The following is a 25,191-nucleotide window of genomic DNA, read 5'->3' on the forward strand; positions in this document are numbered from 1 at the left end:
GGCCCGGAGGAGACATCTTCAGTCTACGGAAGCGTGCGCATTACCGGTGTTCTGATAGGATGGAGGAGGAGGTGTGAGGCGGAGAGCGGGATTCCCGGGCTGCTCTGGTGATGCTTGTGGCGCTCTGCGGTCGGAGGACGCTGGGGAGAGTTCACGGCTGGATGAGCGCGGCTTACCAGAGTGTGAGAGTGTCACAGAGCACGATGTCACACAGCATGGAGCAGCGCCTGGTCTGGGTGGACCTGGAGGTGAGCGGGGAGACGGTCACTGGGGATTCTCATCTCTATGGTGAGGAGTAAAGCTGAGCTCCAGGTCTGAGTGGTGTGATAGATATCCATGGGTCCAGCCCGTTCTATGGATCGGTGGGTCCAGTCCCTTCTATGGATCCATGGGTCCAGCCCGTTCTATGGATCGGTGGGTCCAGCCCGTTCTATGGATCGGTGGGTCCAGCCCGTTCTATGGATCGGTGGGTCCAGTCCGTTCTATGGATCGGTGGGTCCAGCCCGTTCTATGGATCGGTGGGTCCAGCCCGTTCTGTGGATCGGTGGGTCCAGCCCGTTCTATGGATCCGTGGGTCCAGCCCGTTCTATATATGCGTGGGTCCAGCCCGTCTTATGGATCGGTGGGTCCAGCCCGTCTTATGGATCGGTGGGTCCAGCCCGTCTTATGGATCGGTGGGTCCAGCCCGTCTTATGGATCGGTGGGTCCAGCCCGTCTTATGGATCGGTGGGTCCAGCCCGTCTTATGGATCGGTGGGTCCAGCCCGTCTTATGGATCGGTGGGTCCAGCCCGTCTTATGGATCGGTGGGTCCAGCCCGTCTTATGGATCGGTGGGTCCAGCCCGTCTTATGGATCGGTGGGTCCAGCCCGTCTTATGGATCGGTGGGTCCAGCCCGTCTTATGGATCGGTGGGTCCAGCCCGTCTTATGGATCGGTGGGTCCAGCCCGTCTTATGGATCGGTGGGTCCAGCCCGTCTTATGGATCGGTGGGTCCAGCCCGTCTTATGGATCGGTGGGTCCAGCCCGTCTTATGGATCGGTGGGTCCAGCCCGTCTTATGGATCGGTGGGTCCAGCCCGTCTTATGGATCGGTGGGTCCAGCCCGTCTTATGGATCGGTGGGTCCAGCCCGTCTTATGGATCGGTGGGTCCAGCCCGTCTTATGGATCGGTGGGTCCAGCCCGTCTTATGGATCGGTGGGTCCAGCCCGTCTTATGGATCGGTGGGTCCAGCCCGTCTTATGGATCGGTGGGTCCAGCCCGTCTTATGGATCGGTGGGTCCAGCCCGTCCTATGGATCGGTGGGGGAGATATGTGTGAGCTGTGCCTGTGGAAGAAGACCTCAAACTACACTGATCACTACCCAACTGCTACATTGCTCCCCCCCCTAACTTACTACTACTGATCACCACCACCCCCCAATACTACACTGATCCCCCCCCTAACTTACTACTACTACTGATCACCACCACCCCCCAATACTACACTGATCCCCCCCTAACTTACTACTACTACTGATCACCACCACCCCCCAATACTACACTGATCTCCCCCCCCCCCTAACTTACTACCACTACTACTACTGATCACCACCACCCCCCAATACTACACTGATCTCCCCCCCCCTAACTTACTACCACTACTACTACTGATCACCACCACCCCCCAATACTACACTGATCCCCCCCCCCTAACTTACTACTACTACTGATCACCACCACCCCCCAATACTACACTGATCCCCCCCCCCCAACTTACTACCACTACTACTACTGATCACCACCACCCCCCATTCCTACACTGATCCCCCCCCCCAACTTACTACCACTACTACTTCTGATCACCACCACCCCCCAATACTACACTGATCCCCCCCCCCCCTAACTTACTACCACTACTACTACTGATCACCACCACCCCCCAATACTACACTGATCCCCCCCCCAACTTACTACCACTACTACTACTGATCACCACCACCCCCCAATACTACACTGATTCCCCCCCCCCAACTTACTACCACTACTGATCACCACCACCCCCCAATACTACACTGATCCCCCCCCCCAACTTACTACCACTACTACTACTGATCACCACCACCCCCCAATACTACACTGATCCCCCCCCCAACTTACTACCACTACTACTACTGATCACCACCACCCCCCAATACTACACTGATCCCCCCCCCCCAACTTACTACCACTACTACTACTGATCACCACCGCACCACCCCCCAATACTACACTGATCCCCCCCCCTAACTTACTACCACTACTACTACTGATCACCACCACCCCCCAATACTACACTGATCCCCCCCCCCCCCCCCAACTTACTACCACTACTGATCACCACCACCCCCCAATACTACACTGATCCCCCCCCCCCAACTTACTACCACTACTACTATTGATCACCACCGCACCACCCCCCAATACTACACTGATCCCCCCCCCCCCCAACTTACTACCACTACTACTACTGATCACCACCACCCCCCAATACTACACTGATTCCCCCCCCCCAACTTACTACCACTACTACTACTGATCACCACCGCACCACCCCCCAATACTACACTGATCCCCCCCCTAACTTACTACCACTACTACTACTGATCACCACCACCCCCCAATACTACACTGATCCCCCCCCCCCCCCAACTTACTACCACTACTGATCACCACCACCCCCCAATACTACACTGATCCCCCCCCCCCCAACTTACTACCACTACTACTACTGATCACCACCACCCCCCAATACTACACTGATCCCCCCCCCAACTTACTACCACTACTACTACTGATCACCACCACCCCCCAATACTACACTGATCCCCCCCCCCCAACTTACTACCACTACTACTACTGATCACCACCGCACCACCCCCCAATACTACACTGATCCCCCCCCCTAACTTACTACCACTACTACTACTGATCACCACCACCCCCCAACTTACTACCACTACTACTACTGATCACCACCACCCCCCAATACTACACTGATTCCCCCCCTCCACTTGCACATTTATCACTTTTTGAGGGGGGAGCGGGTACCTGGTCTTGACAGGTACCTGTTCCCACTTCTGGGTAAGATTGTGATCTACGAGTATTTCTGTATTCCACACACAGGTCCCAGGAGACAGCGATGCTGTTTGGAAAGCGTAGCGCATGCGCAGTAGGAAACCAGTTGTGAAGCCTGAAGGCTTCACTGCCGGTTTCCCTTACAATTCTGACTCTTGCTTCAAAACCCGATTGATGAATCGACTCAGGCTGGCGACATCGCAGAATCCCTGGACAGGTAAGTGTCCTTATATAAAAAGGCAGCAGCTACATTATTTGTAGCTGCTGACTTTATTTTTTTTCCAAACTGGAGCTCCTCTTTAACCACTTGCCGACCGCCACCCAACTATATACGGCGGCGGTCAGCCCCTCCCAGGCAAAGTGATGTACCGGTACGTCACTAGCCTGTGAGCCAATAGGGGCCGGGGGCGCACTCTCGCCCCTGCTCGTGTGACCGGCGGACCCGATGTCCGCTGGTCACTCGCGATCCTTGGATACAGCGGGAGAAAGGCAGGCGACTTTGTTTACATTAGCCGCCTGCCTTTCTTCCCTGTGTAACAGCACAGATCATACGGTCCTGCTGTGTAGGACCGTTGATCTGTGCTGTTACACACAGCCACATCCAATCACAGTTAGAATAACGCCCCTAGGGACACACTTAACCCCTCCCTCTCCAATAAAGTTAACCCCTTCCCTCCCAGTGTCATTTTTACAGTAACAGTGCATATGTATAGCACTGATTACTGCAGTAATGTCACTGGTAGCCCCAAAAGTGTCAAAAATGTCAGTCAAGGGTCCGATCTGTCCGCCGCAATGTCGCAGTCCCGCAAAAAAAAAATCACAGATCGCCGCCATTACTCTTTAAAAAAAAAACAATAAAAATGACAAAAATCTTTCCCTTAGTTAGTAAACGCAATAACTTTTGCTCAAACCAATCAAAATACGCTTTTTGCGATTTTTACCAAACATATGTAGCAGAAAACAAATTGGCCTAAAATGTTAAATTTTGATTTTTACATTTTTTTTGGGGGGGGAATTTCATATAAAAAATGTGAAAAATATTGTTATTTTTGCAAAATTGACGCTCTTTTTTGTTTATAGCGCATGATCAAAAAATCGCACAGGTGATCAAATACCACCAAAAGAAAGCTCTGTTTGTGGGAAAAAAAGAATGTCAAATACGTTTAGGTACAGCGTCGCACGACCGCGCAATCGTCCGTTAAAGTCACGCAGTGCTGAATCGCAAAATAGGCCCTGGTCAGGAAGGGTGTAAAATCTTCCGGTGGTTAGGTGGGTGTGATCTCCAGCAGGAGAAGGTTGCTCCCTGATCATGTGATTGGCTGTTAAGGCAGTCACATGATCGGAAGCCCACAGGATGCAAGCAGTGACCAGGAGCTGTTGGCGACAGCTCAGTCAGTGTGCTGGAAGCTCTAGAGCAGTGGTGTTCAATTTTCTTCCTATGGAGGGCTGGGCTTCACGTGTGGCCCCCAACATCACCAAAGGGCTGCACATAAGATTCACAAAGCAGACACTTAACTGCATATAGTCAGACTATGGGCATGATACAAGAGATGGTCTGAAACTGGGTGAAATATGAGCAATGGTCAGAGACCATAGACATAGAATGGGAGATTGTCAAACTGTAAACATAACGTAAGAGATGGTCAGAGACTGCAGATGTGCTTGGAGACCGGGGACATGCATTAGGAGACAGTCATAGACTGAGGACATATTACATGAGACTACTAGAAATCATTGGTAAAACAAGGCAATAGGGATACACAGATTAGTGTGTGGCCGAGCCAGCCTGCCGCAGTATATATGCAGCGGGCGGTCGGCAAGTGGTTATCAATGTAATTTCATGAGATAATTTACGAGGGCGTGTTTAGGGGCGGGACAGGGTAGGGGTTGGGTGGGGCAGCTGGTGGCGAGTAAGTCTTAGGCCTTGTGTACACTGCTGTTGATGAACAGATGTTTAGGAGCAGTTGGGCTTTTTTTTTTTTTTTTTTTGTTTTCCAGCAACCCCTGAACTCTCCCATTATCTTATTTGTACATTTACACTTTTTTTTTTCTTTTTTATAGTCGTTTAAAGGGATTTGCATTTCATGAAAGCAAAAAAATGCGTACAGGACGGAAATTTATTGGCATTTGAAGCGCCAAATGCTTGTAAGGGCGTGCAAACGGGGTAAAAACATTTATACACATTTCTAATAGGGAAACCTTTCTATCCATTTGAGAGAGAGAACTACAACCTGTTATGTGCAAAAAACACTTCCAAACTAAAACGCTCGTAAACACGGCATGTAAAAGTGATAAAACCGACGTTTTTTAATGTCGTTTACTAGCTGTCAAGTTCCAGCATTGAGAAGAGGTTTTCCAGTGTATATGAGGCCTTAAGGCCTGGTTAGTAGCTCAGAACTTTAAATTTTGAGCCCTGCTATATGTGTATAATATATAGTGATCTCCTCCAATAATTTTCTAACACACTTCATATTTTATTTGTATTATAGATGACTGGATTGGATATTAAAAAGGACCACATAATTGAGATGGCTTGTATAATAACGGATTCTGAGCTCAATATTCTTGCTGAAGTAAGTATTGGTGTTGGTGACCCCCATGGTTGACCTGGATTATGAAGCAGTGTGTAACCCTGACTTTATATTGTGGTTCATTTTCTTATTTACAGTTGCTTGCTATATAACATTGGTGATAGTTTTTGCAATTAATGATCGGACCCATGAAAAAGTTTTCTTATAGCTCCATAAATTCATAGACTTGTATGTGCTGTACTGTCTGAATGAGGATGACATTAAAGTGCCCACCCGCACTTGTTACATTTTCTGCTATAAATATAGAAACCTAGTCACAGCAACTTGCCTTATTCTTTAATGATTGTCAAGGTCTCATAGTTTGGTTCTCTTCTACATCTTCATCATCAGGCCAGCCCATCATTGTCCTCTGCATTAGATCTTGCACACTCCGTTAGGATCCGGAACAGCTTGTGATTTAGTTGTTGCAATGTTGGCTGTGCAGGCAATAACTGAAATTAACAATTTTTCCAGGTTCACTGTGAGATCTTGCTCTTCAGCTCCAAGTACCTGGAAGGCATTGGTGTGGTAGCCTTCCCAGGAGGCAGCTGGAAGGCACTACCTTTGTCACCATTGCCTAGGGAAAAAGAAGAGGAGGCATAAGGTAGGGCTGGGCGATAAATCGATTTAATCGATTTATCGATTTTTTTTAGTTTGAAACGATTTTTTTTTTTTAAAACTCTAGTTTTTTTTATACAATTGTTTTTTTCCTCCACCTGGGCTCAGCCAGCTACTAGTCCGCCGCACAGGAACCAAACTCTCCCCAGTATCGGACCGCCGCCGCACCTGGATGTGACGTCAGCTGCGGGCGGTGCGTCCGTACAGGGGCTGCGGCGCGCTGTGATAGGTACACAGAGAACTCCCCGGCCTGGATGTGACATCAGCTGCCGGGAGAGGAATGGGGCGGTGCGTCTGTACAGGCCAGGGGCTGTAATAGGATAGGTACCTATCCTATCACAGCCCCTGGCCTGTACAGACGCACCGCCCCCTTCCTCTCCCGGCAGCTGACGTCACATCCAGGCCGGGAGTTCTCTGGTCTCAAACAGAAGAAAGGGCAGAAACCTGTCTCTTCATAATGCCAAGTGCCACTTGTGCAGGCCCAACTGCAGGAAGGCGAAAAGATTTAGCAAATGGAGAAAATGCTAGGAAGAAAGCCCCAAAGCCCATACGTTCACTGATTTTTCGGGAAGTAGCCACTCTAGATTTTAGCATTGTAGGAAACCCACAAATTTAGAGATGCCCCTGTCTAAAAACCAGGACTTCAAACAGCAATGACCATTAAAGCCAGATACTGTGAAGCAAGATGGTAAATTGGTCCTTGAGACAAGGTTACCAACAATCTGGAAAAGCCCATGGAGCATCTGTCAGGACCTATCACAGCGCGCCGCCCGCAGCTGACGTCACATCCAGGCGTGGCGGCGGCGGTCCGTTACTGGGGAGAGTTCGGTTCCTGTGCGGCGGACTAGTAGCTGGCTGAGCCCAGGTGTGTGTAGTTACGCGGGGGCAGGCGTAAAAAGGCGGAAAAAAGCAGAAAAAAAAAAAAATTGTAGAAAAAACTCGTTTGAAAAAAAAAAAATCGTTTCAAACTAAAAAAGGTGGCCGGTTACTGGGGAGATCTCTGACTGTACCTATCACAGCGCAGCCCCTGTACAGACGCACCGCCCGCAGCTGACGTCACATCCAGGCGCGGCGGTGGTCCGTCAGACACATATACAGCTGTAGCGCTTCTCCTTCTCCTCAGTCCTCCCTCCACACAGTGAGCTCTCCTCCCTCCCCGCTCAGCGCGTTATGAGCCAGCCCCCGCGTCTTCTTTTACTGTCTAATGTCTAGTCTATTAAGTCCCCGTTCACACTAAGGCGACCTGGTCACCTCACAGGTCTAATAGGAGCGACACAAGTCGCTCCAACTTAGAAAAAGGGTCCGGAGCTTCTTTGGGGCGACCTGGAGGCGACCGCCATAGACTTCAATGTTATGAAGTCCGTGGCGGCCGCTCCGAGGTCACGGCGCGCTGCTCGCACCGCGACCTCGGAGGTCGCGGTGCAAAGTAGCGTCGCTTGTATGTGAACGGGGCCTAAAAGAACAACACAGTCAAAAAATTAACAACATGGCAGCGTGTACTTTTTGTTTTGGGATTCTATGCATTTTAACTCTTGAGGAGTTAAAATAGCAATAAAGTTGCACTTTTGACACTATATCTGATGTCTGCAGTCATTTTTTAAGTGCATTGGAAAAAAAATCGAAAATCGCATCGAAACTCGAATTTTTCTTTAAAAATCGAAGATTTTTTTTTTTTTAGGCAAAATCGCCCAGCCCTAGCATAAGGGCTTGTTCACACTTGTGCAGAGAACTGTTTTTTTTTTTTTTTTTTTGCATTAGAAAAAGTCAGGTTTTAGCAAGAGAAGACAGAACACAATTGCTATTATTGTGTCCAGTTCACACTGTAGTGGAGCACCTGGCTGCTGTGCAGTGTGGAAAAGTGCATTCTGTCAGCAATGGACCAGAGCTCACCTGAATGCCTAGTGTGCTGTTTGTTTCTACTCACTGGAGCTGAGCTGCACTGCGTAGAAATGAATAAAATATTTTATTCAATTTAGAAGAAGGGGAAAAAAGTGAACGGTGCAATGCACTTAAATTGATAATAAAGGAAATCCTTTTTTGTTTTATTTTTCTTTAATGGAAATGTACACCCAAAGCTCATTTGGCTGTACTTCTATGGATCACAGGAGTGCAGTTTGTTTTGCCCTCCTGTGACCCGTTTTCAGCAGAGAGCAGACTGAAGTCCTCTCTCTGCTGACGTCACAGATGTCGGTCCAGGCTCCGCTTCATCATGCCCACGGAGTTGGAATCTGCCAGGTGCCTGGACCAACACCTGGCTGAGCCTCTCAGTGAGCCACTGAGAGCCTGAGCCAACCATTCTCCGCCCCTCCACAGCTCAGCGCTCTAGTGAGTGAGGAGGGGGCAGAGCGGAGAGCTGTGACTGACAGTCAGCAGCTCTCTGCTTGGAGAGCTGTCCGAACCGAGCGGTCGGCGGGGTTTGATCACTCAGCTCTCAGTGCAGAGGCACTGGGGTAAGTATAAATAATGGAAAAAACCAAACCCCATACTTTTTTTTAACTACTTCCCACCCAGGCAAATTCTGACACTTCTCTCTAAGGCTCCATGTACACGGGACGTTGTAAATGGCCGTTTAGGAGCAGTTGGGCGTTTTTTTTTTCAGAAGCCCCTGAACCCACCTGCATGTTATCTTATCTGTCCATGTACACAGGGTCGTTTACAGTCATTTACAGTGAAAAATATAAAATATAGCCATTAGGGGCGTGGCCTCCCGATGACGTAATCGGTAGGCCTTGCCCCCTCATGTCACAGATGGCTATATAACAAGCTGCAGAGACCGGCATAATCACCGGGGACAGCGTCGGAGGAGGACCGGAGGAAGAAGAGCCGAGGGCAAAAGAGCAGAAGTTTGAACAGCAAAAGAGCAGAAGACAAGAAGAGCGGAGAGGGAGAAGACCAGAGCGGAGAAGTCCCAATGAAGATTTTTAATAAACTTTCCAAAACGTCTCCTGCCATTATTTACATACACTGCCTTTTATGGGGTGAATGGGTAGGGGTACAATGTACCCCATTCACATAGGGAGGGGGTCCGGGATCTGGGGGGACCCCTTGTTAAAGGGGGCTTCCAGATTCCGATGAGCCCCCTGCCCGCAGACCCCCAAAACCACCGGCCAGGGTTGTGGGGATGAGGCCCTTGTCCCCATCAACATGGGGGCAAGGTGCTTTGAGGTGGGGGGTGCAGAGCTCCCCCTGCCCCAAAGCACCAACACCCCCCCCCCCCCCATGTTGAGGGCATGTGGCCTGGTATGGTCCGGGGGGGGGCTCGCTCATCCCCTTCCCCCTTCCTGCCCTACCGGGCTGCGTGCTCGGTATAAGGGTCTGGTATGGATTTTGGGGGGGACCCCACGCCGTTTTTTCGGCGTGGGGCTATCCTCAAATTCCATACCAGACCCGAAGGTTTTTTCCCATTTTTGGCCTGGAGTTCCCCCTCAAGATTCTCACAGCGCAAGTCGGATCATCTTGATCCGACTTGCGGTTCGACTTCCATTCAAATCAATAGGCTCCCATAGGGAACCATTGATTTTAAATGGAGGCAGAAAACCGCTGCTTAAAGCAACGTGGCCAAACGTGCAATAACGCCAATGGAAAAAGCTACTGAAAGCACGTTTAACAGCTGCTTTTTCCCAACGTCAGAACTAGCTTTGCAGCACGTTTTTTTCGAACGTCCCGTGTACATGGAGCCTAACATGTAAAAATCATCTTTTTTTTTTTTTTTTTTTTTTTTTTTTTTGCTAGAAAATTACTCAGAGCCCCCAAAGATATGTTTTTATTTTTTTTAACAGAGACCGTAGGGAATAAAATGGCCATCACTGCAACTTTTTTATGTCGCACGGTATTTGCGCAGCACTTTTTCAAATGCGTTTTTTTTAATTAAAAAAAAAAAAAACACTAAAGTTAGCCTGTTTTTTTTTTTTTTTTTTTTTTTTTTCTTTTTTTTAACATATTATGAAAGATGTTACGTTGAGTAAATAGACACCTAACATTTCACATTTTAAAATTGCGCACATTGGTGGAAAGGTGCCAAAGTTCGGTGCTCAAAAAATCTCCATAGGCAACGCTTTAAAAAAAATGTACAGGTTACCTGATTAGAGTTACAGAGGAGGTCTTGGGACTAGAAATATTGCTCTCGCTCTGATGTTTGGGGCGATACCTCACATATGTGGTTTGAACGCCGTTTACATATGCATTCACTTCTGCAACCAGGGACGGGAGCTTGAATTTTTTTTTTTTTTTTGGTTTAAATCTTGACACTCCTTTTTTACATTTTTTTTTTTTTTTTTTTACCACTTTTATTCCTATTACAAGGAATGTAACCATCCCTTGTAATAGAAATAGGGCATGACAAGTCCTCCTTTTACAGTGAGATTGAGATTTTTCTAGAAGTCCCCAGATCTTGCCTCTAGGCTGGAAAGTCTAAAATAAAAAAAAACAGTCTCGGCTTTCTAGCTGAGGCAACGGCAGTGTTTACAACTGCCGAGGCTGGACGTGATGTCATAACGGCGCGCCAGCCTCATAAGGTCATAGAGATGACCGGGGCCCATCTGTTCCATGGTATTCTCTAGGGTGAACTTCCACTGCCGGTGGATTCCTTTTCGGACGAGCCGGTAGACGCGGCAGAAGGGGGGGGGGTTGTCCCCCCTCCCACTTTCTGTAAAAACGGGCAGCACTGTACAGGGAATTGCCTGCTGAAAAAGCAAATATCTGAATGATGCCTGTAACTGCAGGCATCATTCAGATATTCCCACTCAGTCTGTGACATATGATGTAGTTGGGCAATAAGTGGTTAAATAACATGTTAAACTTACCCGCTCTGTGCAGTGGTTTTGCACAGAGCTGTAAAAAAAGAAAATGGTCACACACCACAACGGATTCCAATGAAGAAAAGTTCCTTTATTCACATAAGTGGTACAAGGTACGGCAGGTTAGGACAGTAGACCTGTTTCACATGACTGCTACGTGCTTGATCACTGTATTCACTGTAGTTAACAAGCACGTAGCAGTCGAGTGAAACGTGTCTACTGCCCTCTCTGCTGTACCTGTACCACTTATGTGAATAAAGAACTTTTCTTGGATTTTATGGTGGTGTGCGACCATTTTCTTTTTTCATGCTTCTCCTGGTGGCGAGCCGAGGTTCAACACCCACCTTGAATCGTGGACTTTGACCAGCCTGAGCGGTGTTCTCTCTTCTTTGCACAGAGCTGCCCGACCCTTCTTTTCTCTGGTCCCACACCGACACTTTTGGCATCTCCCTCCTGCCAAGTGCTCCCACAGCAAGCATTTTTCAATTCACTCACAGTCTCCCCCCTCTCCCCATTGGCTTACTGGCTGTGATTGACAGAAGCCAATGGCTCCCGCTGCTGTCTCAGCCTACGAGTAAGGAGAAATTCAGCAGAGCCGAGGCTACCGTGCACAGCGCTGGAGAGAGATCAGGCTGAGGTATGTATTGGGGGAGGGGGGGCTGCTGCACAGAGTAGGCATATTTTATATGCATGAAGGTTAAAAACCTTGAGGCTCCGTTCACATGTCAGCGTATGGATCGCGGGCAGAACCGCCACGGTTCCGCCCGCGATCCGGAGATTATTGCAAATCGCGGGACGCCTGTGCGTTGCCCGTTGATTTGCAATAGCCCTCCAAACGCTGAGCGATGTTTTCCGCCTGCCGAATCGCGGTAACATCACGCCCAAAAAAGTACAAGAGCTTCTTTGGAGCGTATTGCGCCCCGCGATTTTTTTTTTGCGCGATGTTACCGCAATTCGGCAGGCGGAAATCGCGGCAACATCGCTCAGCGTTTGGGGGGCTATTGCAAATCACGGGCAACGCACAGGCGTCCCGCGATTTGCAATAATCTCCGGATCGCGGGCAGAACCGCGGCGGTTCTGCCCGCGATCCATACGCTGACATGTGAACGGAGCCCTAGCCTTTAGAACCACTTTAAACACCTATCATGCCACCCCTTTCTAGACTTCCAACTGACAAGTGTCTTTACAGTAAAACCTTGTGTTTTACCTCGCAGGCCAGAGTAAATGCTGCCCCCCCCCCCCCAAAAAAAAAAAACGTTTTAGTTTGCATGTGTTTTAAGTGTAAAAAATAGATGCAAATTTGGCTTCAATTAATCCATGTTAAACTGAATTCTTTCTGGGCAGGACATAGCATTGGGATCAATGCATGCAATCAGTTTTGCATACACTACATCTAACATTTCATAAAAAAAATTTCTAAACAAAGTGTAATAATGAAAATGTCTAAATTTTAGTAAATAGTGAATTCCTATTATTGCTAGTGACCTCAAAAATGGCTTTTGTTCACGATTGATGTGTCATTTTGAGCTCACAAATTTACAACTTACACTTACCTCCTCTAAATCAAAAAATCTAATTTTTAGTTCTGCAGCATATAATGCAAAATTTAATACCTGGTGATTTTGCAATGGAGGTTCTTATTCAAGTACTTCTCACTTTGTTCTGTCACATTTTCTTCCAGAATGTGAGAGTTTTACAATGCCTCATGGGATATGTAGTTCCACAACAGCTGTAGGGCCGTAGTTTGAGGATCCCTGCAGTTGCCACCATGCAGTCCTCTCTGGCTTGCATTCATGACAAGGTGGCTGCATAGAGAGGCTACAGGAGAGTCTTAAGCACTTAAATGTAATAAAGAATGAAAAAAAGATATAAACTATTATTTCTTTAAAAAGGCAATCATTTATGATCTACATTGCTTTAGTAAACTATATATCATTCGTTAGACTTTGCATTTTACATAGTACTCTAAATGTATATTACCCTTGTGTTACCCTTGTGTTAATAGGGTCCTAACTTGATAATAAAGCAACCCGATGAGTTACTGGATGGCATGTCAGAATGGTGCAAAGAACATCATGGAAAGGTAAGAATCATATGTGTTTAGGACACATGATAAATATAGAAAGCATTCCATTTGCAATTATGGGGGAGTGCCATGGCAATGTTAAAATGTTTGACGAAATTGACACTATTTTAGTAGACTTAAAACCATTCAGATGTAGACATATGCCGGTTTTCGGTAATTCGATATATCGCGGTATTGCATAGCCACGGTATTGTTATTGTGGCATTTTTAAAATACAGAGTTCCTCTGCTCCTGGGTCTGACTTGTGAATTGATACATTTCAGTGAGCTGGATGACTCATTCACTCACACAGCTCTCCCAGTAACTATAAACAAAAATGTTTACATTGTATCTTTTCCTTCCCTCTGCCAGGGAGAAAGGAAGTTTAACCTCTTAAAGACTGGATCTTTTTCTGACACTTGTTGCTTGCAAGTTAAAATCAGTTTTTTTTTTTGCTAGAAAAGTACTTAGAACCCCCAAACATTTTATATATTTTTTTAGCAGAGACCCTACAGAAAAAAATGGCGATTGTTGTAATATTTTATGTCACTGTATTTGCGCAGCAGTCTTTCAAACGCAATTAATAGACTTTAATGAATAAAAAAAAAAAACGTAACAGTAAAGTTATCCCAATTTTTTTTTTTTTGTTACACAGAGAATCGTGAGAATCGTGATCTTTATTCCAAGCTAAAAAATCGTGATTCTCCTTTTGGCCAGAATCGTGCAGCTCTAATATATATATATATATATATATATATATATATATATATATACACACACACGCATAGCAGCCTACATTACATTATTATATAGCCATCAAGCAGTGTCTGGCCTACCTGGTGATGACTGGTCCTGGCGCTCTGATCCGATGGCCTGGTCTTTAAAGGGGCAAATCCTTGCGATCCAGAAGTGGTTAAACCTGCAGGAGGACCGGTGTTTTTATCTATTAATGACTTTACTATTGCTTTAGGCCTGGTTCACATGTATGCGGGTTGGCGGTTCACATGTATGTGGGTTGGCAGCCCACATTTGCACAGGCATAGCAGCCCATTGATTTGAACGGGCTGCTATGCCCTCATTTTCCGCAGAAAAAAGGTGCATGCAGCATTTTTTTTAAATTCAGTGGCCTTGAAATCCATCCTGCTTTTGCACAATGCGACTAACCTGCAGTTCCTGCTCTGGCAAGCTTTCTGCATTTTTTGTATACGTGGGCACGGCATTTAAAAACAGTTTGCGTGTGCAGCAACGGCAGGTAAGTCGCATGGTGCAAAAGAAGGATGGATTTCATGGCCACTGCATTTTTTTAAATTCTGCATGCACCTTTTTTCAGCTGAAAACGCAGGCATAGCAGCTCAAGCCCATTCACATCAATGGGCTGCTATGCCTGTGCAAATGTGGGCCCCCAACCCGCATACATGTGAACCGCCAACCCGCATACATGTGAACCACCAACCCGCATAAATGTGAACCAGGCCTAAAGCAATAGTAAAGTCATTTATAAACAACACCTCCTTCAGGTTTAACCACTTCTTGACCACAAGGATTTGCCCTCTTAATGACCAGGCCATCGGATCGGAGCCGAGCGCCAGGACCAGTTATCACCAGTTAGGCCAGACACTGCTTGATGACCTATTTTAGGCCTGGTTCACAGAGTCTGTACTGACTGACTATATAATAATGTGCATAAGTGAACCAAAGCCCCTAAATTCAGCAATGAAATTGAAGTGAGGTGGAAATTTAATAATTTAAATTTAATAATAGAATACCGTGATAATACCGTATACCGTGGCAAAACCTTAATCAATCGCAGCATGAAAATCTGATACAGTCACAAGCCTAGTTGAGAGTGGCTGTATTTTGATCTCCCACTATCCTGATGTACAGTTTGGAGCTCCACCCATCTGATCCCTGTATAGATACAAGACTGCGACCAACCAAACTGTACATTGGAACAGCTGGAGCTTCATCAAGGGAACAGTAATAGGCAGAGCAGTGGAAGGCAGAGGCGTCTTTCTGAATCCTGAGTCAGGCAGCCTTAATTTAAGGAAGTCTGCTCATTTCATGGGTAGAGAAACCCTGTCCAGCCTTCTCTGCTGCTCACATCCAAGGAGTGGAAAATGGTAAGGCAGATTACCTTAGCTGTCACCGACTGGACCAAGGGGAATGGCCCTTTAGCCAAGTATCTTCAATCTCTTGTGTCAAAAATTGGAAAAACCAAATGTGAAAATTCTGGCCTCCAGGTCCAACAAGAAGTTACCCCCCTTTTGTGTCCAGGACTAAGGCCCTTCTAGAACTGGCATTGAATGATAATTCCCTGGAATCCATTTTAGTTCATATATTATTGCTCCTCTTCAATGTAAATTCTGCCTAGACTGCTCCTCAAAATAGAGCAAAAGAAGAAACCAGTAATTTTAATTGCACCAAACTGGAGAACTTGGTACATAGACAAACCAGACATACAAACTTCTAAGAGACAATCCCTGGCTTCTTTGAAACCAGTCACAGTCTATCTCAGGGCTGTCCATCTTGCTTCTCAGTCACTAACCTTAATAGCATTGATGTTGTAACCCATGTCTTGAGGGTGAGCGGTATCTGATTCTGTCCTATCCACATTGCTCAAAGACCGAAAAGCCACTTCCAGAAACATGTTTTAATGAAACTGGAAATCCTACTTTGCCTGGCATGAATACAGGTACTTCAGTCCCAGAGATTTCTGTGCCTTGCATTCTGGCCTTCCTACAACCGAGACTTGACCACAAATTTGGCCTTAAAGAGGAGCTCCAGTCATATTTATAAAAATTCAAAGTCCATAGCCACAAAAACTGTAGCGTCTGACTTTTAATATACTCCCCTAGGTCATTTTTTCCACAGGCCTTCAGTCCCAGGCGCTGCCATTAACTGGGTACCTGGTTGTGACAGCTTGCAGCTTGGCTGCCCGCTGCACATACACGAGCCACGCTGCACATTGTCAATGGTCCCGCAATCTTCTGGGACATGTGATACATGTGATACATGTACAATGTACATGTGATGTGTACCATAATGAAGACTGTTCTTCTTTGTGCCCTGCTCCTAAACATCAAAGAGGTTGCTTTTTTATGTCTGGATGTTGTCAGAACGATCAGTGTATCTAAAAGCCACAACTTTTTAGACATTCTATTCTGTTGTGAAGGCTTCAAGAAGGACTTCCTGCTTCAATATCCACTGTTACCATGTGGATAAGACAGCTCCTCTCAAGAGCTTACATTGTAAAGGATAAGACACCTCCAGCCTGTAAATTTCATATCTTGTAGGCCACCCTTGCTCTCTGTACCTGTGTTGGTCTACATTGTTTGCTAATAAAAAGCTAAGATTTCATGGAGTGGGGTAGGGTTATGTGGGTATGCCAAGCAAAGCTTTGTCAGTGTCCAATCCCCTGAATGTACTAGCCAATAACTCTATGAATATCCAGATCGTGTTGTGTACTGTACCCCAAGATATGAAAGTTGAAGGCAAGTCAAAATTCCTCTTGTACTCACTGTAAAAGTGTTTTATTGAAGTTCATTGAGGGACACTGGGCTCTCTTTGTGTCCAATCTGCCCTGTAGGTGGCAATATAACCTGAACAAAATTATACAGTGATTACTGAAATCCTGTCTTTTTGAGCATTTAACATCTAAGTAACTGTGTTCTAGCATAAACTTTGTGGGGTGAGATTGACCATACTGATTTAAAAAACACTTCATACTGAGTGATTTGATGAATATGGAGCACACGTAATTTAAAATTATTAAGCTTTTAACATTTTTTTCAATGCTCTGTACGGATTTCTAGTATTTTAAATGGCTTAACCTGATTGAGTTGCAGTTTTTAAATCAATGATCATGTTATTTCTTTTCATTACAGTCTGGCCTTACTCAAGCAGTACGGGACAGTAAGATATCCTTACCACAAGCCGAGTATGAGTTTCTCTCATTTATCAGACAGCACACACCTCCTGGTGTCTGCCCTCTAGCTGGTAGGTGTTCAGTTTTTTGGGCATTTGTTGAAATGTAAAAGTAAACATGACAAACATTTGAACTGAGGCAGTACAATAAACAAGATAAAAATGAAGACACTAAATGTTCTAATATGCAAGATTACCTTGTGAGAGCATACGGGTAGCGTGAAGATACAAAAAGCCACTGCCTACATACAAACCGGAATGACTGTGGTCATATACAGTACAATAGCTTTCAAAGTTGTTGTAAACCCCAGTCATGATATATGAACTAAGAACATACTGTATATATTTAGTGTTTACTTTAATCTCTCCAAAGCTCTAAGTGTAGTTTCTCTCTGGTGCTTAGTTCCTTTTTTATCAGCATGTCTCACTTCTGAGAAATTTTACCGACACATGAGATAAAATTTGTGATGGGGAGGGAGATAAGCACACAGCTTGTATATTTAGAATAAAGCTCTGCTTGTTCCTCAGATCCTCTGCTTATGTGGGAAGCGAAGGCGGGGGTCGCTTTCCTCCAATCAGCTCTCCCTTCAGTGTATAAGGGCTGTAACTGCAGCTCTCTCTTTTGAAGTAATGTAGAGAGGAGAAGACTGCAGAAAAACAAGTAAAACTGATGCAGGAGGATTTTTTCATCTCTGTGTATCATCTGAGGCTATTTACTTCACTGGCTATATGTAAGGGTTTGCAACCACTTTAAATTTGTCCATATATTTATTTTCCCAGGGATAGTAGAAACACAAGTGTAGTATCCTGTGATAGTGTGTTAATATAGTGTGTGTATATATAGTACAGTTGGTGTAAGTGCATCTCCAGGCAGGTAGTGCTGTGGTTGGGATTAAAATGGACAGAAAAGTGACAGTTGGGGGTTTATTTACTAAAGCTAGAGAAGGCAAAATTAGTCACAATTCTGCAGAGAAACCAATTGGCTTCCAGGTTTTATTGCAAAAGCTTAATCAAACAAGCTGAGGTTAGAAGCTGATTGGTTTCTCTGCAGAATTTTGACTAAATTTGCCCTTTCTAGCTTTAGTAAATAAACCCCTTACTTTCAGTTGCGTCTATTTGGATTTAACAATTAGGCTCCATGTACACGGGACGCTGGAAATGGCCATTTAGGAGCAGTTGGGCGTTTTTTTCAGAAGCCCCTGAACCCATCTACATTTTATCTTATCTGTCCATGTACACCAGGTCGTTTACAGTCATTTGCAGGCAGTTGCGTTCAGGGACTGTTTTAAGAACGCAATTATTTGCGTTCGAACGTGTGTTTCCCGGCGTTTCAAACGCACAAACGCGTCCGAACGCGTCTGAACGCGATGACCCGCGTTTAGCATTCGCGTTTTTCCATTTTAAAGGGGAATCATTTTTATGACCTCTAGGAACGCTTCTAAACGCAAACGCTGCTAAACGCCCGCTAAACGCGTGTACAAACGCGACTGAACGGACGTTTCAAACGTCCTAAAAATTCCAGCATTCAAAGGGACTTTTAACAACGTCTCGTGTACATGGAGCCTAAATCACGTGTCTAAAATCATGTGTCTAAAATTAAGATAATTAACCTTGTGTTAAAGTGTTTGTTACCCCAACACTTCATATTCCTGATCGGTGGCTGCTGTACCATATACTTGTATGAGAGAGTATCCTGTTCTCTTTGTATTGCTTCCTTTTGTATGAAGTCCCTGGCATTCTGCCAGCCCCTCTGCTTTCCTAATAAAATCTGACCACACTAAGCAGGAGAGCAGAGCGTGGTCAGTTCTCTAGCTATGCTGGGGAATTTAGTGTACTCTCCTCCATTGATCAGACTTGTCTTGACATGCCAGTTCTTTCAATTGTTGTTTTTTTTTTTTTAATACTCTCTTCAGGGAATTCAGTGCACGTGGATAAAGTATTTCTGAACAAATATATGCCTCAGTTTATGAGACATTTGCATTACAGAATCGTCGATGTGAGCACTGTAAAGGAACTATGCAGGTAAGATTCCTTCTTTGATTAGTTATTATAGTGGTTCTGGGCTAACAACACAACAAAATCCTAATGAAATCTCAACATTTCTAAAACCACAGGGAACCCCTTCCACAAAAATAGATGGTGCATGTGTATGTATGTATGTATAGATATATATATATATATATATATATATATATATATATATATATATAGATAGATGTGTGTGTAGATAGATAGATAGATAGATGTGTGTGTGTGTGTGTGTGTGTATATATATATATATATATATATATATATATATATATATATATATATATATATATATATATATATATATATATATATATATATATATATATATATATATATATATATATATATATATATATATATATATGTGTGTGTGTGTGTGTGTGTGTGTGTGTGTGTGTGTGTGTGTGTGTATATATATATATATATATATATATATATATATATATATATATAATATATATATATATTAAATAAATTTTTCTTTTTCCTCCCCTCTCTACCATAATCTCTCGCTGCCTCTTTTCCTTGTGATGTAGCCTCAGAAGCTTTAGTGTTCTTCACTTTATTTTTTCTATGAGGGTGAACCAACACTGTACAACCTCCCCACCCCCTGGTCCCTACTGTACTTGCCTCCAGAAATGCGGGGTTGTCAGTGATCAGGCAGGCAGCCCAGGGATTTGAAGTCCCTGCTCTTCTCCCTCTTCTATGTGCATTGCTTCCAGGACAAACCAGAGAGATTCCCTGTGCAGGCACTGACCAATCAAAATCGCTCTGGTATGTCCCAGAAGCGCTGCAGGGAGAAGAGGGAGAACAGCAGGGGAATTTTAAATTCCTCGACCAGCTTGCGTGGGCACTGACAGCTCAGCATTCGCGGAGGTAAGTAAAGCAGGAAGGGGCTGGAGGTGGAGGAGAGGCATTATGTGTTCACCTTTCCATTTTTTTTTTTTTTCTGTAAAAGTGAACTAACACTATAATTACATGTGTGGTTTGAACTACTGATTTAGCTGGCTAGCCTTCTTGAAAATCAGTAAAAATTTACATGATACTGAAATGAGCATTTTATGGGTTTATAGTTATTACTAGGTTTCTAAAATGTTTTTAGTCAAGCAGCAAATGTAGGTTATTTATGATGCATGATAATAGTAAACCTCTTATTGGGTGGATTATACCAGGGGATCTCACTTCCAATACGTTGCCAGACAAGTAACGGATTTAAAAATTTATACATTTCATAGGGAAAGGGGAACAAAGAATAGTGTACTACAGTGAAAAAAAGTGTTTTTTTTTTTTTTTCCCTGCATTGGGACCTATTCAAAATAAATGCATTACTGAAGCACAATATGGTGTGAATGGGCCCTTAATAAAAAAAAGAAAAGTGTGAAGCTTGAGTATATCCGGTTTCCTGACACTTAAAATGCACCGACTTGTAACAAGTAGTGGTGATGCCTAAAAAAATAAATAAAAATAATAATAATAAAGCGCTTGCTTTAAAAATGTGTGAATATAAATGTGAAAACGCATATGAAGTACTAACAAAGTGCTATAATGCAATTATTCCAAATTTACATATATATGATATAGAAATGATACACTACAAATAAAATGTTAAAAGTACAAAAATACATATATATATATATATATATATATATATATATATATATATATATATATGCAACAAAAAAGCACACTAGTGCTCAAAAAAAACAAAAAAAAAAAAACAAATCAAATTACAATGAAAAAATGTTCTAATAAAGTGTTTCCCAGTCCATAGGAAAATCCAAAACCGTGCCAATGTGCTCAAATAAGGTGCTTATTTTCTTATTGCTGGAAGGTGCTCATCAGTGCAAAGTGCCGCACTCCCCTTATGCGCCTCTACTCACCAGAGATAAAGACCCTCTCTGGGTCCATACTCACCATAAAGGCTGCATGTGACCCAGAGAGGGTCTTTATCTCTGGTGAGTAGGGGCGCATTAGGGGAGTGTGGCACTTTGCACTGATGAGCACCTTCCAGCAATAGGAAAATAAGCACCTTATTTGAGCACATTGGCACGGTTTTGGATTTTCCTATGGACTGGGAAACACTTTATTAGAACATTTTTTCATTGTAATTTGATTTGTTTTTTTTTTTTTTGTTTTTTTTGAGCACTAGTGTGCTTTTTTATATTGCATATATATGTATTTTTGTACTTTTAACATTTTTTTTTCTATAGTGTATGATTTCTTGTAGCATATATGTAAATTTGGAATTTTTGCATTATAGCACTTTGTATTTAGCACTGTTAGCCCTTTATGTGTGTGTTTAGTACACCCATATCCATTGGTTTAAACAAGTGCTATTAGTACTTTGTGTTTTCACATTTATATTCACTCATTTTTAAAGCAAGCTCTGCAATTTTATTAATCTTTTTTTTTTTTTATCCAATTTCCCCATTAGGTGAACAGCAGCTGCTCATTGTTCATAATATATTGACCAAGCGCGGTTTTATTTTTACTATTTAAAGTAATGATGATGGTCCTGAAAATGGAAAAGCTTAGAAACTTTGTGTTTTTTTGTTAAGGAGAGCATCACTCTTTTCTTGCCCTGATGTCTTGGGAATAAAAAAAACAGGGAAATCGCGCAATGGTATCGAAGATGGCAAAATGAACATGAAATTCTTTCTTCTCTGTTCAAAGAGAGGGAAAAAAAAGTATCTGGAATTGGGAGTTCTGTATGTTGCATGCAAAATCTGTTTTACCTATTTTTACTTTTTTAGGCGCTGGTATCCTGTGGAGTATGAACATGCATTTAAGAAAGCATCTTCACATAGGTAAGTGTTGGTTAAAAAAAAAAAAAAACAGATTTTAACCACTTTACCTCCGCTCACTTTGCTGCAAAGTGGCTCGTTCCCGTCCAGCGACGTAGACCTACGTCGCTGGACTCCGCCCCTTGTGGGCGGCACGCGCGCCGCCGGAGGCTCGCTCTCGCTGTTTTCAGTCACAGCAGGAGTCGGGCCAGGGGAGGAGCGGCGGCGATCGCCGCTGCTCTTACCCGATCGTCGGGGATCTAGTCTGGAGATCCGCCCGCTGTGTGTAAACACAGCGGGCGGATCTCTGAAGTGACAGGCAGGGTCAGATTGCAGGGTTCAGCATAGCTGAACCCTGGATCTGTCCTTGTGTCACTCAGTCACCTCCCCCCCCCACACGTCAGTAAGCACCAGGCATACATTAACCCCTCCCTCTCCAATAAAATTAACCCCTTCCCTGCCAGTGTCATTTTTACAGTAACAGTGCATATATATAGCACTGATTACTGCAGTAATGTCACTGGTACCCTCAAAAATGTCAGTCAAGGGTCCAATCTGTCCGCCGCAATGTCGCAGTCCCGCAAAATAAATCGCAGATCGCCGCCATTACGCGTTAAAAAAAAAAAAAAAAAACACCAAAAATGACAAATCTTTCCCTTTGTTAGTAAACGCAATAACTTTTGCGCAAACCAATCAAAATACGCTTATTGTGATTTTTTTTTTTTTTACCAAACATAGGTAGCAGAAAACAAATTGGCCAAAAATTTAAAAAAATTTTGATTTTTACATTTTTTTGGGGGGGAATTTCATATAAATGTGAAAAATATTGTTTTTTCAAAATAAACGCTCTTTTTTTTATAGCGCAAAAAGTAAAAATCGCACAGGTGATCAAATACCACCAAAAGAAAGCTCTGTTTGTGGGAAAAAAAGGACGTAAATTTCGTTTGGGTACAGCGTCGCCCGACCGCGCAATTGTCAGTTAAAGTCGCACAGCGCCGAATCGCAAAAAAGTGGCCTGGACGTAAGACAGCAAAATCCTCCGGTGGTAAAGTGGTTAAGCACATTTTTAGAGCTATGTATTTAGTCATAGTCTCAGCCTATCAGGAGGGAGAGTTCCGGACAGGCGAGGGACTTGTGGACATCGCTGGACAGAGATGGGGGCTTGGGTAAGTATTAGGTGCTGGGGAGGCTGCTGCACACAGAAGGCTTTTTATCTCCATGCATAGGGTTTTTTTTTTATCTCCGTGCATTCTTTCTGCCTTTACAACTGCTTTTTAATAAAAAAAATTATTCAACATAACTTCATTATGAAACTAACCTTTTGAGGCAGGCCAAGTGTTTTTTTATTTTTTTTTATATTTTTACAGTGACATTTTGTTATATCTTTCAAAATTTTCTTTATGCCATCTTTACTTTTTATTGGGGCATTGGTAGTTAAAGTGCAAAATAATTCTAACAATCTATTTTTTTTTTTAAACATTTTGTGAGTGGCATTAACAATTAATGGCACCCCCACGTGACTGCAAAAGAGTAGTGTGTTTTTGCCTGCCGGTCAGGAAACTCCTGCATTATCACATGTTCCTCATCCTGCATATGTGTGAACCTAGCTAGCCCTGTACAGGTGACTGAAGCAGATAAAAAAATGGGTAAGTATACAGTGTGTTTTTTTTTTTTTTTTTTTTATTTAGGATTAGGCAAGAGATGGGTCGGAGGAGGGAATCATTTTGAAAATTAGATGTAGTTTAGGCTTTCCTTCTGCCTAATTTCTTTAAAAAAAAAAAAAGGGGGGAGGGGGCACGCAACCTGGTGGTGGTGTGGTCTTTGATGTTTTATGTGGCTCCACCTGTCAAATGTTGCCTACCCCTGCTCTACTTTGAACAATTTTTGTTTTATTTCTTTTTTTTTTACTTTTTCAGAGCTCTGGATGATATCACAGAGAGCATCAAGGAACTGCAGTTTTACAGGGAGAACATTTTCAAGACGAATGAAAGAAAACACATAGACAATGGAAGAAATCTTCAGAGCTAATTTTGTAGTTGAAGTAATATCTCAGCAGTGAATATTGTTCCTGTGCTTGGTCATCAGAAATGCAATTGTACAGTGCTTTGAAAAAGTATTCATACCCATATTTTGTCATGTTACAACCAAAATTGTAAATGTATTTTATTGGGATTTTATGTGGAAGACCAACACAAGGTGGCACATAATTGTGAAGTGGAAGGAAAACGATAAATGTTTTTCAAAATTCTCAATTGGACTTAGGTCTAAATTTTGACTGGGCCATTCTAACACATGAATGTGCTTTGATCTAAACCATTCCATTGTAGCTCTGGATGTATGTTTAGGGTCCTTGCCTGCTGGAAGGTGAACCTCCGCCCCAGTCTCAAGTCTTTTGCAGACTCTAACAGGTTTTCTGCTAAGATTGCCCTGTATTTGGCTCCATCTATCTTCCCATCAACTCTGACCAGCTTCATTGTCCCTGCTGAAGAAAAGCATCCCCACAACATGGTGCTGCCACCACCACATTTTATGGTGGGGATGATTTGTTAAGGTTGATGTGCAGTGATAGTTTTTAGCCACACACAGTGTTTTGCTTTTAGGCCAAAAAGTTCAGTTTTGGTCTCATCCCCCCCCAGAGCACCTTCTTCACATGCTTGCGGTGTCTCCCATATGGCAAACTGCAAACGGGACTACCTATGTCTTTCTCTCAACAATGGCTTTCTTCTTGCCACTCTTCCATAGAGGCGAGATTTGTAGAGTGCGCGACTAATAGTTGTCCTGTGGAGGGATTCCTCCCACCTGAGCTGTGGATCTATTCGGCTCCTCCAGAGTTACCATGGGCCTCTTGACTGCTTTTCTGATTAATGTTCTCCTTGCCTGGCCTGTCAGTTTAGGTGGACGCCCATGTCTTGGTAGGTTTGCAGTTGTGCCATACACTTTCCATTGTCAAGCGATGGATTGAACAGTGCTCCATGAGATGTTCAAAGCTTGGGATATTTTGTTTTGTTACATAAACCTGCTTTAAACTTCTCCCCAATTTTATTCCTGACCTGTCTGGTATATTCCTTTGCCTTCATGATGCTGTTTGTTCACTAAGGCTCTCAAACAAACCTCTGAGGGCTTCACAGAACAGCTGTTTTTATACTGAGATTAAATTACACACAGGTGGACTATTTTATTTAGGGGTATCAGAGTAAAGGTAACTGAATGCAAATGCACGCCACACTTTTCAGATATTTATTTGTAAAAAAAATTGAAAAAACATTCATCATTTTCCTTCCACTTTACAATTTATATGCCAATTTGTGTTGG

At 43.8% G+C, this 25,191-nt stretch overlaps 1 protein-coding gene across 1 annotated transcript; it reads left to right on the top strand.

Moving 5' to 3' along the window:
- REXO2 (RNA exonuclease 2) lies at positions 1 to 23,998 on the top strand. The gene is made up of 7 exons (XM_082273474.1): positions 1 to 248; positions 5,582 to 5,665; positions 13,082 to 13,159; positions 17,026 to 17,137; positions 18,979 to 19,087; positions 21,850 to 21,903; positions 23,796 to 23,998. The coding sequence occupies exons 1-7, from the start codon at positions 111 to 113 to the stop codon at positions 23,905 to 23,907; spliced, it is 687 nt and encodes a 228-aa protein (XP_082129600.1). The 5' UTR covers positions 1 to 110; the 3' UTR covers positions 23,908 to 23,998.
- Positions 23,999 to 25,191: the final 1,193 nt, after the last annotated feature.

The sequence above is a fragment of the Pelophylax lessonae genome (genome assembly GCF_965119305.1).
Source record: "Pelophylax lessonae genome assembly, chromosome: 12".
Lineage (NCBI taxonomy): Eukaryota > Metazoa > Chordata > Amphibia > Anura > Ranidae > Pelophylax > Pelophylax lessonae.

Coding starts and splice junctions, on each gene's coding strand:
- REXO2 (XM_082273474.1), top strand. CDS start 111: ATGCTTGTGGCGCTCTGCGGTCGGAGGACGCTGGGGAGAGTTCACGGC. Junction 249..5,581: donor TGGTCTGGGTGGACCTGGAG/GTGAGCGGGGAG, acceptor TTTGTATTATAG/ATGACTGGATTGGATATTAA. Junction 13,160..17,025: donor GCAAAGAACATCATGGAAAG/GTAAGAATCATA, acceptor TTTTCATTACAG/TCTGGCCTTACTCAAGCAGT.